The 18,890-nt window shown below is 40.6% G+C and overlaps 1 protein-coding gene across 2 annotated transcripts in view; it reads right to left on the minus strand.

The window, feature by feature from the left end:
• Window positions 1–16,486, minus strand: part of ADARB2 (adenosine deaminase RNA specific B2 (inactive)) — a 302,737-nt gene extending 286,251 nt beyond the window's left edge. Inside the window, exon 1 of one of the 2 annotated variants that reach the window (XM_014872263.2) lies at window positions 16,331–16,486. In XM_014872263.2, coding sequence (XP_014727749.2) covers window positions 16,331–16,430 — 100 coding nt within the window. In that variant the 5' untranslated portion in view covers window positions 16,431–16,486. The remainder of the gene's footprint in view (window positions 1–16,330) is intronic. The other variant, XM_088159352.1, reaches the window with a different exon arrangement.
• Between the last annotated feature and the right edge of the window lie 2,404 nt (window positions 16,487–18,890).

Consider the following 18,890-nt stretch of genomic DNA (forward strand, 5'->3'; position numbering starts at 1 on the left):
CACATTTCTCCAAAATCCCCTCACTGCTGCCTGATGGCACCAGCTGGAACCTCCTCTGAAGGCCAGGCCCTGCCCTTGCTGCACATCAGGGCTCCCAGGAGAACATTTTCAGCAGAGATGACCTCTGTGAACACCAGCTGCAGATGCTCCGACAGGAAGGCAGCGCTGCTAGACCAGGGCTCACACCAGCAGCTGGGCTTAGAGGCTCCAGAGCTCCAAAGGAGAGGACAGAAAACAGGAGACATCCAAAATATTTTCATAGCAATTGAGCTTATATTCTGTGAGGTTTTTTTGCATTTTGCAGCATCTAGATGCAAACTAAGGTAAGTTCCCCTTCATGCAACCAAAATAAAAATAGGACAAAAAACCGAAGGACAGCAGATTCTACTTTAGTTTTTCACTATTTTAAACCCATATATCCACCTAAAACCAATATGTGCATTTTTTAAAAGGCAGAGAATGTAAATATTCAAAATCTTAGGTTGCACCTATTTCTGGAAAATGTAATGCACGGCCCTCAGACTCCAGTTCAGTACTCCCAACATGGGAGTGGGAGGACTGCATTCACATGAGACATGAATTAGGGCCTAAAAATATGTCCTAGTAATAAAGGAGAAGCTAATTTTAACTTTCAGCATTGCTAGTTTCAGAACAGAGCTTAATTTAGAGGAAATCCATTTTGCAAGTGTGGGAATCTGCCCCAAAAGCCCAGAAAATCATCAGGTAAGAAACAGATCCTCCCTGCTGATGGGGCTGGGGGAACCAACAGCCCACTACGCTGTGACCTTTCCACCAGGAGACACAGAAGAACCATGGCTGTGTGACTTCTATTACTGCAGCTCTCACAAGCCCATGTGAGCACACCCAGCAGAAGTGGCTGATCCCAACTCTGAACAGCTCTCTAGAACACACTAAACTGAGTGCCCTGACTTGTACCTGGACAGACACATATCCATTTCATGGACCTCTTCATAAAACAGAGTTTTCTGGCCATGGAAAGCATGTGCAGAAGGTGACAGCTGTGGGTCTCAGTAAGTACCACATCAGCTCTCCTTCTAGAGGACAGGCTGTTTTAAGTGGGGTTTTGCATCTCCCTTAAGTCCTATCAAGTCTTGTGCCATCTTCTGAAGAAACACTTGACCCAAAATTCAGCCTCACCAAGTCACAACAGAGCCATCTGCTCCTTGCTGATACATTGCTGTCCAAAGAAACCAGCTAAGGGCAACAGCCAGATTCCACCCGTGTGAGAAGAGAGCAATTCATCTGGGCAACGCAGTTTGCAAGAGAGATCTCTAAAAACAAAGACAGTCAGATGAGGAACATGCAATTTCTCCTGAAAGGCCTCCTGGAATATTTAAAAGTAGTTCTTCAGGGGAAAGAAATGAGGGCTAGAGACTATTTCAAAATGCAAGAGGCCCCTGTTGGTCTCAGCCCCACTTGCTTTCTGCTCCATGGGAAACTGGCAGACTGGAGTCACAACCCCAGAAAGGTTGCTAATTCTAGCCAAAACACAGCTTTCTGCACATGTTATTTCTTATTCATGTTTGAAATTACTTTTTAATCTAATATCTGCAAAGATCACAGAGAGTTCTGAAAGAAATAAAAAAATCAGTTCAAAAAGTTACTGACATGAGCTGCTTTCTTTCCTTCTGTAATTCCAGAATGAAAATACTTGTATTTTATTACAGCATCATTCCAAAACCTGCACTAATGCTATTGCAAATTGTTTGGAGCTGCTGCAGATTTTGGAAGACTTAGATAGCATGAATAAGAGAAAAGTGTATTTGCAAGAGATATCAGCAGCTGGGTGGCACCATCTAATTAATACAAGAAATTATGTATGGGAGAGCCTAAATACACCCCATGGTGCAGTTCAGGCCAAAGACAACACAGTCCTTTGGATGGACATGACACATGGGTATCAGCTGCAGCAGAAAGGAGAAGCAAACTCAGTTCTGCATGAATTGTGTGACACTTGGAGACAGATGGCTCCTTTTGGAGAGAAATAAAGCCCTCTGTGTGATGCTACCTGGTGTTTGAGATTGTGACTAGGACAGTAGGAGGGATGAGTAAAGAAATTATTTTATTCACCACTCTTCTACCTGTGCTGACAAATGTACAATGTGTTGGGAAAATTTCCACTATTTCTTCATGCTGTGAGTCAGTGAGGGGGAAGAGAAAGCTTGCCATCCCAAAGTTTCCAGCTGGAAATACGTGATGACAAACAGGTACTTGATCTCCCTTCAATCCCTCCAAATCTTAACCCCAACTATACAAAAAAAAACCCATGCAAGCAAGGGCAGCAGGGAAAACTGCCCCCAGTAGAAGCTATGAGCAAACAGGCTTCACATGGAAATCCTGACAAGAAATTGAGGGAAGCTCAGACCTGAGCTTCTGAAGGAGGATGGTCCTTTCACTGCCACCAGCAGCTGGTACAGCTGCAGGTCCCTTAACGGGATTTTCTGAAAAGCACAGATATTGGCATCTCTGACAACTGAACGAAAATGTTGGACTTTTTTACTTACTGCAAGTATACAAATGTGTGTTTATTTCTATCTCACATCTTTGCAAAGAAAATTTTGAAAATATAAACCGATTAAAACTCTGCAAAAGAAACCATTCATCTATCATTGTCTTTTTCTACCCATAGTTTCTTTAAACTGATTCTTGAAGAAAATGGACATCTGAGGTCCAAAATTCTACAAAAAAACACAACTTGCGTACTCCTTGGTTTCTGTATTTCCTCATGGCCCATCTGCATGGATTTATTTTCAGGCTAAGAGCCCAGATACTGCAGAACGTAACATTCCACCTTTAAACCCCCCAGTTATGATAAAGAACAAACAATAATCATGATGGGTACAAGATGTAAAGAGATTAAATACAAGGCAGATGTTCAGTCTTGTCTTTTCAGCTGAAATTATAAATGGTCTTAGCCTAAGAGAAAAATTCAGAGCCTGAAAGTGAGGGTTTGCTAATTAATCAGTTATAATGGTATAGGGGATTACAGAGAACGATTAAAACACACTGAAAACAAGAAAGACAAAGGAGGAGGGCAAGGGGAGAATGGAAGCAGCTCTGTCAACAGAGAAACATCTCTATACGAGCAGCTGAAAATGATGGAGCTCATAAAAAACTTGTGCTTAAGAATTAAAATCCAACTACAACAACAAAAAGACAATGTAATGAACTAAATGAATTCCTGGAAATTTATTCCATTGTGGTTTTGTTTTTTTAAATACAGGGTTGGATCCAAGCTCCTTATGAAGCCTAGGACAAAACTTCCATTGAGTCCAGCCCTTTATATAAATATGAATGTACATTAATCCAGGCGTTGCTGGAGCACATATTGGCACATTAATATTCATTGTACTAGAGAGTCTGTGTTTAAGTATATAAATAGAAATTGAATATAAACATATGCATTCATAGCTTTGAAGTTCCATTTGTAACAAAAGAGCGTTGAGAAATTATTAGCATTTTTACATGATGATTTCTGCCTAAGTCAGATACTGAAGTGCTACTGATACCTACAAGGCATTCAACAGATGGGGAGTCTAGATTGATAACTTCTGTGCTAGGCAATTGTATTTTTAAACCTCCTTTAATATTAAATTCTGATGCTGTCTGGTAGGGATGAACTAAGGTGCTTTCCTGAGTGTGCAGTTTTAACTTCCTTGTTTTCTCTATGAAAGTAATTTGGCAGTGATCCACTCCTGATAGTGCCAGTTAGCATGACCCCAATCCCTATTAAAAATTATCACCAGGATCAATCTGTGCTGAAGATAGTGTGACCACCTATAAGAGAATGCCCTATGGGGTGTAGGTCCCATAAGCTGTAGGGCCTGGTGCTCCTCAAAAAAACCAGATTCCCATGTAATAGGGTAGGATTAGGCTCCTATACTCTTCATCTTGATTCCGCTCTCAATCTTTCTCTTTTTTCTAGTGGAAACAAAAAAGGGAATTGTGCTTTAGTTTGCAACTTCTCACCAACACTGATGCATGCATATTTGCTGTAATATTATCTACTCAACTGAAATTATAACTTTAATGGATGAAAGTGGATATGACACAAATGAAGACAGAAAAAGAACAATTTCTAGTTCTTTTCTAGTTTTGGAAAATGAACGCAATAAAGTGATATCCTGTTGGAAATACCTTTGCTTACCATTTATACAATTTTAAGCTATATTATGAAGATACTATTTATTTGTGTGGTTTATTGCTTGCCCCGAGAGACCTGCATTTGTTCAAAGTATGAACTTATTCAAGATTTAAAATTATAAGAGCAAACTAATGTAAAAACATAATGAAATCACCTTCAAATCTGCTTACGTTCTCACTTTCCATACAAAATTATTTTCATCACATAAATAATCCCCCAAATTTGTCTGAGATTATTCCAGCAAATCCCATGCCCAACAAATCCTAAAACATGCTCCACCTGTTAGTGAAACTATCATAGTAATTGTCTGGGCTTTTATCTAATGAATATGCATTACAGCAGTCAAAACAAATTCTATCTTAATCTATATTACTGGGGAAAGTTTCTGAAACAAGCTGTTGCAGAGAAATTTATATAACATGTTGTCAACATTCAGCAGAGACAAGCTGTCTGCTAGAAAGGGCTGATGGAAAGAGTTTCCTACATTTGGTCAGGGAGCTGCTTTTGTGCTAGCCTTAAGCCATGCTTTTGGCCTGACGTGTGCTGAGAGCATCACATCCCCTGGTGCCTTTAGCATGCCTGCCCACCTGTACTGCACCTCCCTGCAAAGCCTGAGCTGACCATGGCTGAGAAGTCTCTTTTTGCCATGTGGGTTTCTGTGAGTCATCATCTTTTCTACAGCGTGCAAACTCACTGACACCTGTTGGGGCACAGAGAAATGAGTGATGGAAACGGAGCTGCCTGCCTGCACAAGGGCTGTGTGTGACTGCACCTGCAAACCCACAGCAGGAAAGGTACTGGGAACCAAGATTAACAAGATTTGAAAAATTAACCAAGCTTAACAAGGCACTCCTCCCAATCCACTGCCTGCCTATGACGCACACAATTGCTTTTGCTATAATGGCCATTAAAAGAATAATCTCAGCCTCTTACCGTGACTTTTCACTGTCTCCCTTTTCTGCCTAAAGAGCACAGGAACCAACTTTATGTGCCAGCATCAGAGAAACATCTACTCAGCTCAAGAACTGTTAGCAAGATCAGTTTAGATATGCTAAAACAGAACAAACCCCAAGAAGTATATGTTGTAAGAAGGCGCATTAAGAATTTTTTTTGTAAGCAGAAAAACTTTAGGAAAATAGTAGTAACTTCTTATCCAGTTTCTGATTCCACAAAAAAAACCTAAGCACCAGCACATTTGTATGCAGATCTTGTTACTTATTATTTACTGCTTTTCTGAGCAGCAATGGAATGACTGAAGAAGTGATTTTGCTGAACCAAGGCCATATGTTACCCCAAAGATCTTTAATGATATATTGGTCCTCTCCAGGCACCAATCTCATATGTACTTTCCTTTTCGTAATTTGTATGAATAGCAACTGCTTCAGTAGGTGAGGATACAAACAAGGGAAGTAAGAGAGTAAAAAGAAGGGGAGGAAGGAGACTGAATGAAAACAAATTGAAGAAGTGCAAATATGTGATTTTCAGGGTTAAATACACTTTTATGCTTGGAGTGTTTTTTTGGAACATTTGTGATTATCTTTATTGAGATGGCTTCTGTAGTGTTTAATTCATTCTCTTGTTAAAGAAGCACCCTCCAAGACCCATACCAGTGTACTTTGTTGCTGCTTGGTTTTAGTAAATTTCAGAGACAATTATTTTGAGGCAAAATTAAGACAACAATGCATGAGGAATAGATTTTTTAGACTAAAAAAAAAAAATTATAAAATACTTCCCTGGACTCAGAAATGAGTGCTTGGTTCTTTTTTTATCCTTAGATTTATCTGCCAAACTTTAATCAAAGAATTATTGTTAAAGACTAGAGTGAAGTTAGTGGTTTTAGCTAAAGTGGAAGAGTCTTTTGGTCTTCTGAAGAGCTTGTGCATAAACGAAATTGATGAATTACAGGCAAGGTACAAATGTAGGGACTGTTACTATGATTTTTAATGGAAATGAATGTGATGAAATTTAGAAATTAGTAATTAATCCTTGTGAAATGAAGTTATTAATCTAAAAGGATAAATCTCATTTAAAAAAAAAAAAGGATTCTCTAACAGTTTCAATGAATGCCATAAGCAAATTCTTGCAGCATCTGAAGGAAGTAATGTATATTACAAACCCAGAGTTATTGTGGTTATTCTGCAGAGCTCTATGCAATGTGCTACTTAATAATGAAGAAAGAGTTGCTTTTTAAATGTAAACTTTGCTATATATAAACCTCACCCTCAGCACCTTTAACAAGCCATTCTGGGAGAAATCAAAAGCCCTCCAGAAGCTGAAGAGCAAATGTGATTTAACACCACAGAACCAGATCCCATGCCTTTGTTTACATACAAAATAGCAAAGTAAACACAAAGCCCTCTTCTTTCCAACACCAGCAGGCACAGCTGCCTTTGCAGGCAGGGATTACCTGCACTGCCTGTGCAGCCTGGCACAAGGCTCCCCTTGGAAGGAGCAGCTCCCAGGGACTGCCATGTCACACAGGCACCTGGCAGTGACAGACCCAAGTGATGACATCCAGCTGCAGCTGTGACACAGCTGGAGCAAGTATTGGTACAAACCGGAGCCAGGTTAGACACTTGAAACTGGAGCATCACGATCCTGCTTTCCTCCTAACTCTTGCTAATTAATTCTGCAATGGATTAACTGGTCTGACTCAATTTCCCTCTCCTAAACTGGGTGATTATGGCCTGTCTGCCTGTGAGAGTTAATAACTTTCCACAAGTAGTTTGAGCATGTACCTAGCATGATTACACTGATGCATTTTTATTAACTCTAGGCAATAAGAATCCTTCCTGTCTGGGATGAGTTGGAACTATCTGAAGAGAAGGATGAGCTTACCATTGTCAGGGAAAAATAGTCCAATGTGCCTTACATCACAAAGGCACAAATTTAATAAGGGATTCAGTGTTAGCCCTCAGGAAAATCTGACAAAACACCTTTGTCTATGGCTTCTTACCACATTTAAGCAGAATATATCACTTGCTTCAAAATGTGCCTGGCTTAACCAATCTATAAAGCAGTGTTCTGTTGAATTTTGTTACAAACCAGACTTCTAACTGCAAAAGACTATTTCATTTCTGACTATTCAAAAACTGTAACCTGTTTTTAAATCCCCAGGTTTTTTTGACACCTAATAACCATCTTCTGGTAACTGGTCCTGTTAGTAACTTACTGCCCATTTTTACCTTGCAGTTTACACCTTGTGCTGTTACGTGAAAATCTTTTTTTTTTTAAACGAAATGAATGCAGAGATAAAGTCTCCTTTTAAAAGAATGTAAGAGGGTACAAGTTAACCTACAAAGACTAGCTTTTGACTTCCTCTGGCAGAACTGATATGCTTCACATTTATCCTGGAACACTCTTGCATTTTCCCTCTTCTTGTGTAGGAAATTTAAAGGATATGCACAGTGAAAAAAAACCGCAACAAAAACCCACCAAAAATCACAGCATCAAATGGCTTGTGCTTATGGATTCCAGTTGAAGGCACAGAAAGTCCTCTTTGTGGGAACAGCACCAGTTAAAGCAATTCTCTGTTACACAACTGTAAAAACTGATCATTATAAACATGAATTCAAACAAGTCAAGTATCTTGATTTTAGAAAAGACAGATTTTACAACAGACACGCATCAGATGCTTTAGCATAAATAAATGATAAACACAGGTCAATCAATAATCTTTGAAGCAGTTGCAAGTGGAAGAAACCTGCTGTCAGTGGTATTAAAGAACATTCCCTTTTCATACTGTTTCTTTTAAACTCCTAAATCCACAAGCAGCAAGAGCTGAGCTCCAGTTGAATTAGTCTGCATTGCTCAATAATGAGGCACTGCCGAACACTGCAGCCTGCTTCCCAAAATTACCATTTATATGGTGATTTATATGGACACGTAAATAGCAATTCATGATTGACAGGAAGAAGGGAAATTACAACCTGGAAATCAGCTAATGAAAGTTAATTTGGGGTAGGTTTTGTTCAAGAAGCCCTGGGCATTTTTTGTCTGGTGGTTTGCGGCAGGGCTGGCATGGATGCAATACAGAGCACAAGCTCAAAGTTGGCTTCTGCTCTGTTAATCCTTCTGTAGCACATAAAGAAACTTAGGAACAAATCCACCTTTTTGGTAAAGGTTTGGGGCTTCCTGACATGAGTACTACCAGCTCCTGAATACATTCACCATGCTGAATTACTTAGCTACTCAAAAAACATACCTACACAAATGGAATGTAGAAATATGCTAAACGTCTGGCTCATAAGAAGTGTCTTTCATTTCTTTATTTCTCACTCTAAAAAAAAAATAATCATAATCCTTGTGCAGTTGTGATTTGTGCCTTTGTGATTTGTCTGTAAGATAACTGTTATTGCATAAAGATCCCACACAAATACTACTAGAATTTTTATATATATATATGTATTTTAAATTACAAACTCATACAGTCAGGGTAGATGAATGTGAATAAACACAAATTATATAAGAGTATTTTATTTTTACATAATTAAACAAAATACTTCAATGGACTATAAAAATTTTTCATACAATTTGAACTCTACAGACTTTAAGACCCCTTGTCTAATATAACCTGGAGTTTATTACAGTCATTCACTTCATACAGCTAGACAACTATATTTCACACAAAAATGTATATATGTACCTATATATTAAGGCACAGACATAAATGCATGTAGAAACACAGTTCTGCCACCCTGACTGATACTGAGAAGTTTACATTTCAAACTTACTCTGAGTAGGGGCAACAGAATTAGGCCTTATACAAAGTAACGCATTATTACAGTTGGCTTGAAAGCCATCATTTTACATTTGTTAAATCCCACAATTTAAGGAATAAATAGCCATTTCACAGTCTCTGAGAAGTGGCAGGAAGCAAGCAATCGCATAAAATCAGTTGTGTGTAAATCCCTAAGAAGATGGAGATAAAATATCTGCCAAATTCTACTTATTTCTTCCAATACTTCCCAGCAGCTTTGACTCTTCACGCTGATCTTTCATGAGCATTTAGAGAAAAGTGATTCTGTTAATAATTCTGAGCACTATTTCTCTTTCGAGGAACAAAAAAATGGGGCGAAAGAAGTCACACTTTAGCACGAAGTATTTTGTTGAGATCTAGTTATTGCTCGTCCCTGATTCCAGACTCACACAAAAAAATGCCACCAGCACATAGCGCAAGTTTCAGAAACAGCACTCACAAGTGGCACAGCTCCAAAATCAGACACAGTAGTTGGTTTAGCATTGAGACCAAACCCAAACCCAGCAGAAACACTTTCAAAAACACAGATTAGCTTGCAGGGGTGATCCCCTATGACACAATATTCATCTGATGACGAAGCACTGGCAGTCATGCCAGTACCTGTGGGGTTTTTCTGCTTAACAAATCATCATGGGTCTGTAAAATTTGTTTTCACCCCCTTTTACTCCACCCTTTAGTTTTTTTTCAAGAGAGTAAGAAATAGGTGGGGTGAATTAATTTTTATTGTTATCACCCTAACCTCACTACAGAATCAAAGCAAGAGACCAGGGATCAGTCTCAATTTCCGTCTATTTTTACACACACCATGAAGGGCGTTGAGTGGGAACAGAGAGGAAGGCGACGTAAAAAGCAGGAATATTGCAGGGAGATGTGCCTGCCTTGCTCCCCAGCTGTGCTGCTGGTTTTGGGAGGCACACAGCAGAGGGACACGCAGGGCCACAAAGCCGAGGAGAAAGGCACCTCCTGAACCGCTGCCACGCCACGGCCTCAGCTGCGGAAACGGCACAGTGCAAAAAACCTCACCGTGAGCAGCAGCGATTAAACTGCCTGCAAATCACCTTTCCACCTAATCCAAGCGAGTCACGAGTCAGATAATTTCCTGAAAAAGAGGATTCATATCTCATATTAAAAAAGTGAAATCCTTCTTAATGTACCCTACCCAAAGCCAAAGCCTACAGTCACTGAATTGAGCATCAAACTTAGCAGCGCGAGTCCCAGTTGAGCTAATCAAATACCTCAAACTCCCTAGAAATAAGTTTTCTTTTTCCATACCTTGAATGAACAAATTTCCCAGGGCAGCTACATACAGTCTCAACAGAAAAAGTCCTTCCACTCCTATTAAACATGCTGAAATTTTCCTTCCTTTAAGGCCTCTGTCTCAGTAAATAAAAAAAATAAAGGAATAAATTAGAGTAGCCTGTTTACCTTCTTTATAATCTTTCTTCTTTAATATGATTTTACTGTATCCTTTCCTATGTTTATCTCCAAAGTAAACAATATAAATCTTATCAATTTTCTTCTACCGAAATTTTACACATCTCTAATCCCTTTTGCCATATGTCTCTGAATCCTCACTATTTCTAGTACACATTTGGGAGCTGGAACAGCCAGAACGAAACAGAATATACTCAGTGAAAATACACCTTTCATTCATTAATGTCACGGTAATATCTTCAATATTAGCTATCCTGCTCTTTACGCACTCTGCCCTGCTCCGTGCCTCCCTTGTTACCACGCTTTGCTTAGCAGAGATTGCCATTAAACCAGCCATGGCAATGTCCAGTCCTTAGTCCGGAGTCTGTATTGTTAATTCGGGGTCCAAAAATACGTCCTCGTATTTCAAATCTGCTGTAAGAAGCAAGAAATTCGAGACTGATTGAACGGCAGTAACTCCATCCATTTAATGCTTTCTGTTAAAGCATTAAATTTGGCTATTTTATGGCTCAGGGAGGGCTGCCTATTAGTATGGGTTGACAAGCTGCTTCCGCCAGTTAACAAAGCAGTCTTTTTAATATGTTATATATCACAAAATGCTGTTGAAACTCCTCCGGGTTGGCTGCTTCGTTTCGAATTCATACAGCGAGGAACAAAGGTCAGCCACAGCAGAAAGGTAAGCGCTTCGTTTTACCATTGGAACTTACATAATTTGCAGGCAAAACAAGCTGTTTTACACAGCAGACGTCAAGTTCATCACAGATGCCTTGAGAATGATCTATCTACTGATGCATATCAGCCTTTTTTGTCTGGATAACTAATCGCTTACACGGAAAAAAACGGTAAACTGCCTGAAAGGTTGTACAGATAGTTAGCCGTAAACACAGGGATCAATTTGGGTTCATTACTACTCGCAAAACCTATGCAATACTGGCCAGCAGTAATTCAAAAGTAGTACAATTAACAGAGATCAGACAGATATCCTCATGTTCGCTGTTTTGGGACTTGCAAACCTATAAAGCACTAAAGGAGCCTAAGAATGCAATTTGCACAGACCTTTAGTAACTTTGGTATTACACAAGGCAATTTCATCCGATCTTTAATTTTTAGTGCAAAATTTTCCATTTCTAGGGTATCACTTCAGAAAGGGCTGCCTTTAACTATTTTTAAAAACTCCATTAATACCACTTAAACTGGAACTTGTAAGCAAAGCTGTCCCCTTATGGGGGAATCTTCCTATGCAAGACACCAAGGAGAAGCTACAAAATTTTAAGCAATATGAAGTGATTTCCAACAGTAGGATTCTTTGCCACTAGCTTTACATGCCTGTGTATTGCCACTGAGAAAAGCAAAACATCTGACAATATCTGTACTCAGAAAGGTAAAAATTACCATATACATTATTGCTTATGTAAGACGTGGTCAATATTCATACCAGTGCTTTTTCTACTTACATAATTAATACTTCGAGAAAAAGTTGAAGTATTTTGTTCTCTTTTAAAGTAAAATACCCCATTCTATTGTCCTCACAATTACATGCTGTTCTCTTTTAAAGTAAAATACACCATTCTATTGTCCTCACAATTACATGCTGTTGCTAGGAAGTTACAACTCTGCTATAAGCTAATCGTCTGCTATTTAGATATGGACTCATGAATCCCATATTTTTATTCTAAATTTAAGTTCAGTCATCGTAGCTAATGTCCTTGATGCTATCTCAAATTGCTGTCATTACACGGATCACTAGAAATTGGAGGTAATAGCAAAAAAGAAAAGAAAAAAGAAAGCTACCAAATTAGATGATGGATAAAGGTTTAATCAATTTAATTTTATCACCAAATCCATTCCCTTCCTCTCGAGCTGTCAGGGCACGAGATAAGCGGAACACATCGTGAAGCACAACACAATCCTTTTGTGGGAAAGGAGTTGTGTCCCTGAACCTCGCCAAGATGAAACACGCTCATTTATTACTTTGGCATTGCAGGATGATGAAGAACCAAGCTGGTTTCCTCCCTTCGTCTTCAGCACAATCTTTCTATTTCATTAATTTTTCATGGAATTTCATTTCACAATCATTTTGCCTCCCTCACCCACTTGCTGCCCTAATTTAGTTTATTCTGTCAACTTTTATTTTGTGTCCCATTGTATCAATAGCGATTCTGGCCATGTCTTTCTACCACATCAGGGATACCTGATTCCCCCCTGCTTCCAGTAATTAACTTCACTCAGTAGCCCTATAAACAACATTGCAAATAAGGTGGCTTATTCATTGTCTTATACTGGAAAATAACTCAGAAGGGTTATCTATCCAATCCTCTATTTCATACCTACTTTCTGTGTGTTGATTCCTAAGAAGTTGCTGGAGGCTGCTGAAGTGTGGCCTTTTTAGTATTATCTGTAAATGGCAAATCTGCTTTTGTTTGGTCTACTTGTAATGACTTATCTGGGAAAAAAAGCCTTCTTTTCAAAATCTATACCACAGGCTATGAAATGGGCACAAGCTATGCTGAGTTCTGCCAGTACTCTGCCATATTCCAGAGCCCGAAGTAAACACAAGAACCCACAAATACAGTAACTGCCTATAACCCCTAAAAAATTTTTAACTGATTTCTCTAATTCAATAGGCGTAATTTTCTCTCCTCTGGTCATTTTATACACACCGATTAAAAAAAAAACCCCAACAACTCAAAAACAAACAAACAGAGACATAAATATAAAATATCTATTACTGCTGCCACATGAAATTAGTATGCAGATAATCTGCCAAGCATCCATATTTATTTTTCATTAGATCTTTGAAAAATTAAGATATTTACTTCCCACTGGGAGTTATCACACCGTTCTAAATGACAAATATTTCTACCTATACTAATTTAACAAATACGTCTAAATATCCACATTTTAACTTTTTAGCACACATTCTGCATAGAGTGTAAAACTGAATAAAATCACTCTGTAAGACTATGTTTGCAATATGATATTCATTGTATAGAAATTTATTGTTAAGGAAGGATCTTCTCACCTAAAGATCTGCTGGATTTCATAAGTACAAAAATAAGATGCATGCAATTAATTATGGTACTATGATATTGTACACTGGAATCATTTTCAGTGTTCTACACTCTTCAGTGCTTATATGATTTGCATGTATGGATATTCTCTCTCTGACTCTTACTGCATGTGTTTCATATATATCTATATATATATATTTAGGCCAAATGCACAAGGAAATTGAGCTATTCAGAGAATGCTGTTTGTTTTCCTTGCTTGAACGTGCTTTCTGCCCCCAGGAAACTCCTAAAACAGAGCATCCAGGTATAAAAGAAATGGAGTGAAGTGCTATACCCACACACACAAATTTGTAATTCACACTAACCAGAGCAAAGAGATGACTGAAAACATGGAAAGCAAAATAGAAGGGAGAAGCAATACTATTAAATAGAGAATAGTAATTGTTTCTACCGCTGTACATTCCAAGATATTCTATTAAGCAATGTCTCAACCTGGCTTTAAGGACAGTTCATATGTAACGTGTGTAATAAAAATATAGTAAGTTGTATAAATAATTTGTTGAGTGCATTTCCTTAAGGACTGTGGATGTGACAGATAAATTCATTTCCTTACTTTCTGTCTAATACTCAATTTAAATTTAAGATTATAGTGAATTTCTTTGCCTACTCGTAATCCTAGGTATCCCTGTGTATGGATGTGTAAACACAGGTGTCTAGTTACATACTTTAAAACAGCTACTAAAAGCATTCCTGCTATAAACAAGATATGTGCTGGAGAATAGTTAAAAGCAAGTGTCTGGTCTAACTCTCTGCAAAGACTTCTCACAATCTGTTAAACAGATCAAACGTGCAAAATAACGGTGCTCACAATAATTCTCATTAAAAATATTAATTTAATAGCCTGATAAACATTTTCTTGACCAGTTTCCTGAATAGTCTGTTTGTTAAGCAACACCTCCTTACGAGACACCATAAAAATAAAAGAAAAAAAGATGAGCACTAAATAAAATAGCATAATAGTAAAATCCAACAGGTTTTATAGAGGGCATGCCTTAAGTTAAAGAAATTTTTTGGCCAGCACGATTTTATAGGAATGTGTATTTTTATGAATGTATAATGCAATTACAAAGAAAGGAAAAACAAAATCCCACGAAAACAAGTCTGTAACTAGTATACTAACCAACTACATTATTTGAAAAGTGGATACAAATAGCACATTTAGAAGAATAAAAAATGAACACTTCAAGTGCACATTCTATTGATGTTGGTCAGTTAAGCACTTTCTAGAATGCAATCCACCTCCAGCTGTGCATTCTGCAAATAGCTGTCAGCTACCAAGTTATTGTTGAGCAAGTTTTCGTGTTTGTTTTTTTTTCAGACATTCAACTTCCACCTTGTTTTGGCAAAACAAAGCAAAAAAGGATGCATCGGAAAAGTCTTACTGAAAGACTCCAACTTTTGTCTGCTCTTAATAACAAAATTAAACCAAGTACCTTTCCTCCATTGCACAGATTAATGGTTTACTCTTTTCTCCTGGCCAAGTACAGGTTGCTAAAGCTAGGCTAAGTTTGCAATTCCGCAGAAAAGCAGTTTTGCTAGAACAAATCAGCATAAAAAAGAATGCAGAGCACAACTTGATTACAGGGAAATTTAAAGGGAACTGAGTATACAAGTGCTCCTGAGAGTTTTAAAATTTATTCTGCAATGCCAAGTAAGAGGTAGCTTTTCTCACCAGATGCTGTAACATGCTAAAAACCCAGAGTAACAAGTTGGAGTTGCAACCTATTCGAAATCCTGATATACCTGCATGTCTGTTGCTTCTACTTGTGTGCACATCACTATTTGTTACTATGATTTTGAATACAGAGAGTTAACAGATGAAAGTAAAAATAGTGACAATCAAATGACACGGGCCTTACATTTGGCCCGTTTTTACCAGCTACTATACAAAAAACTGCTTTGACATCTTCCTAAAAAGTTATAAAACACCAGGCTTACTGACTTCAACATAATCAATAATTGAGACAGTTAGCTAACGGCACCTATAAATTAGGTTTTCTAGAATCTGAAGGAGAAACAGCGTACCCAGAGCATCAGCCTGAGTGATAGCTGACTAAAACTTGTGTGAGTACCACAGAGAGATCATAATTACATGTTAGATTATATTTACTGCTTGGATAAACACTCGGACTTCGCATCTCTGCAGTTCAATGCCTTGCAGCTGGGCATCTCTGGCACTCTGCTCCTCGTATCAGTTTATTTTACTTTAAAGTGCTCACAGCCGGTTAACTTCGTCTTTTTCAGGCAAAACATCAAAAATCAGTGTCATCCCCTCTATAGCAGAAAGCAAGACAACCTTGCGAAGAGCTGTTATCTAGGGCATATTCCCTGTTCGCAATGACATCCTGTAGCTTCACTTTTCCTGCTTACGGCAATTAGCGCCTTCCTAAGCAGGGCTCGCTTACGGACGGGGAACAGCACCGAAACACAAAAACTTGCTGGACCTCGTCTAGAAAAGGAGAGGAGCGCTAGCTCGGAGGGCGCGACAGCCCCGGGGGGCTCCGCGCCGCGCTCCGCCCGAGCAGCGGCACCTCCCGCCCGCGGGCACCGGCCCGGGCGGGGCAAGCCGGGGCTGCCGGACCCCGGGACGGCCCCGCTGCACCGCGCTGCCCCGGACGGCTCCTGCCGAGCCCCCCCGGCGGGTTCAGCCTCGGCCCGGCACGGCGCAGGGAGGGCAGCGAGCTGTGCCCGGCCGCGGGGACAGCGGCGGCCGCTCCCGTCCCCGGCGGTCCCCGAGCGCGGCACCGCCCGGCCCGGCCCGGCCCGGCCGTCGGGGCAGCGCGGGGCTGGTGCCGGCGAGCGCCGGGCGCTGACAAAAGAGCTGCGAGCAGCCGATGCTATGTAGGTGGCAGGCGGACAGAGCGGGAAAAGAAATCAACAAGAAAATCTCATCTCTCTTACCTTTCCTCTTTGATCTCCTCCTCCTCCTTCTCTTGGACTTGCATCTCAGCTGCCCGCTCGGCCCTCCCGACGCCCTGCCGCTGCCCAGGACGGATGTCATGCCGGTACCTCAGCGAGCAGCACCGCGCCGACGTGTCCTCCTCCGGCGGAGTTTCTCCTCGTTCTGGAGGCGGCTTTTATAGGGCGGTGGGTCGGGCCGGCGGGGCTGTGCCGGGGCTGCGCCCGGGCTCCGCTCGGCGCTGCCGCCGCGCAAGGGTCGCGCCTCCGCCCCGACGTGCCGGGCCCGGCCGGGGCGATGCCCGGGGGCGCCGCCGCGGCTCTGCCGGCCCCGCGCCCACTTTTTGCACCTCTGCGAGTTGCTGGGCACCGGCCGCTTTGAAGCCGATGGTGCGGGGGTGGGAGGGGGGGGCGAGGGGGGCGGATTTGCTGCTGCAAAGTCTCCCGCAGCCCAATGGCTCCCGCCGCCCGGCGCTGACATCAGCTCCGCCAGCCCTCGCCCCCAAACTCCGCTCCCCCGGGGCTGCCGGCTGAGCCCGGCTCCCGGGAGAAAGCGAGGGAGAATGGCCCCGTAGGGAATAAAAACATCCTGCCGCCTCGTCTTGGAGAAGCCGGAGGGGCAGCTCGCAAGAACGCAGGCTGCAGGGAGGATTTCGAGCTTTTTCTTTTTTTTTTTTTTTTTTTTTTTGTCTGCTTTAGACCATGTGGACACTGAACATTCCGCTTCCACGTACACAGAAATGCCTCTGCTGTCCTCCCCAACCACGCAGTTATTAACTAGTTCACTAATTGCGATGCTTATTATTCCCAGCGAAACAATATGAGTTACTGTTGAAGGATCCCTGTGTCAACAAACCTTATGCAAGAGGATAAGTGTAGCGATTCCCCTTGAATCTCCAGTTATTTTTAAGGTACGTGCTCTGTTACATTCACGATCAAGGGCAAAAGCTCTGTGAAGAGAGGAGTGTGTTGTCGCTCAGACTCACACATTAACACTCTGCAGTGCCTCATTTAGGCAACTGTGCAATTAAAGTGTCGGGAACAGAGGGGCTTTTACAGAGAGGAAAGATGACAACAGCAGTCCTCTGAAAAGCTTGACTACAAAGCATTACATATTCGTTACAAAAAGCCAGAGTACACAACAAATAAGATACTGCTTTAAGTTACGAGACCCTACTGCTTCTATGCTCTATTGTCCTTATGTATTATCTCATTTAAAAACACGTATCTGGAAACCTAGGTGGTGACTGGAAAATGGAAGAATATCAAGAAAAATTATATTAAATAATGAATGTCATCATTAGTGCCTACTGCATTTGCAGTTGGCTGAAGGAGCACAGCAAACCTTTGTTTATCAGAACTCCTTTAAATCCAAAAGTTCCTCTTGTTGGAATGTAGGTTACCTGGCTCCTGCTGCTAACCACTTCCACTGCAACCCTCCCAGCTATTAGAAACCCTCTGTGTTTGGCTGGTATGTAGGCCTCTGTAATTTTTGGATAAGGCAGAGCTACACATTACAGATTTTCAAATTAAATGAACAAAACCTCTTCCCTAAGTCTCTAAAGGTTCTCATTAAACCAGGATATGGATAATTCAGGTGTGCCAAGATGATGTCACCTCTTGGACCCTCTATGCTGCATGAAGCAGGTCACATATGGTAAGAAGGCCCTATGTACCCTCACTTTCAGCTATGTGGCACAGCACAAAGCTCGGGGGAAACTGCCCTCCCATCTCAACAGCTAAACTAAGAGAGCCTGAGAATCCAGACCTGCATTGCTTGAATGTCAGATATAGTTCAGGAAACTCTGCATGAAAGTAGGTTCTTACTTGCCTAGTTTTTACAGGTTACTGGCAGAGTTTTTTACAATATACACATCACCCAAACTGCTACCTAGCTTAAGTAAACATCTCTTTACAGTGCTTCTGTCTGTTTCAGGGATAAAAACTTGTCTGCAGGAAAACAAGAGAGGCAATCAGTATTTTTTATTTTCAGCTTCAGCCTTTAACCTTTCTCCCCTTTTCCTTCTGATTTCTGTTGTTCTGACCACAGCTCACTCTCCTCTATTAATGTAGCAAGAACTGTGTGTGAAGTACCAACTGCTGCAGCAAAACACAACTCCGTGTTCGACTGTACATCAAAGTTCTGACCAGTCTAGGATTTAAGTCAGTTTAGAAGCCAGATTTAGAAAAGCGTCTTCTGTATTTCAGTACCAATCTGTGTCCTCTCCATTATGGATCTAAAAGAGAAGCCAGATCCAATTAAAAGGAAAAGGAGCATCCTGGGACATTAATTCATTTTTAGGAGTGGCTTCAAGCTCAGCTCATTAAATTTTCTGAAGGCTTTATTTCTGATAATATTTTGTTAGCATACTCTCAAAATGACTGGAATCTAACATGTTAAGAAGACAGACTGACATTGCCAGACCCTAGAGAAGTCATGCTACCAAACCAACCTGAAAAGCCACCAATTCTCAGAAACTATTCAGTGCTAACAGAGTCAGGAACTGCTTTTCATTTCTAGGCACAGTTCTAAGAAAGTATCAGCAAGGCAACATTAGCAATG

The sequence above is a fragment of the Sturnus vulgaris genome, chromosome 1, assembly GCF_052056855.1.
Source record: "Sturnus vulgaris isolate bStuVul1 chromosome 1, bStuVul1.hap1, whole genome shotgun sequence".
NCBI lineage: Eukaryota > Metazoa > Chordata > Aves > Passeriformes > Sturnidae > Sturnus > Sturnus vulgaris.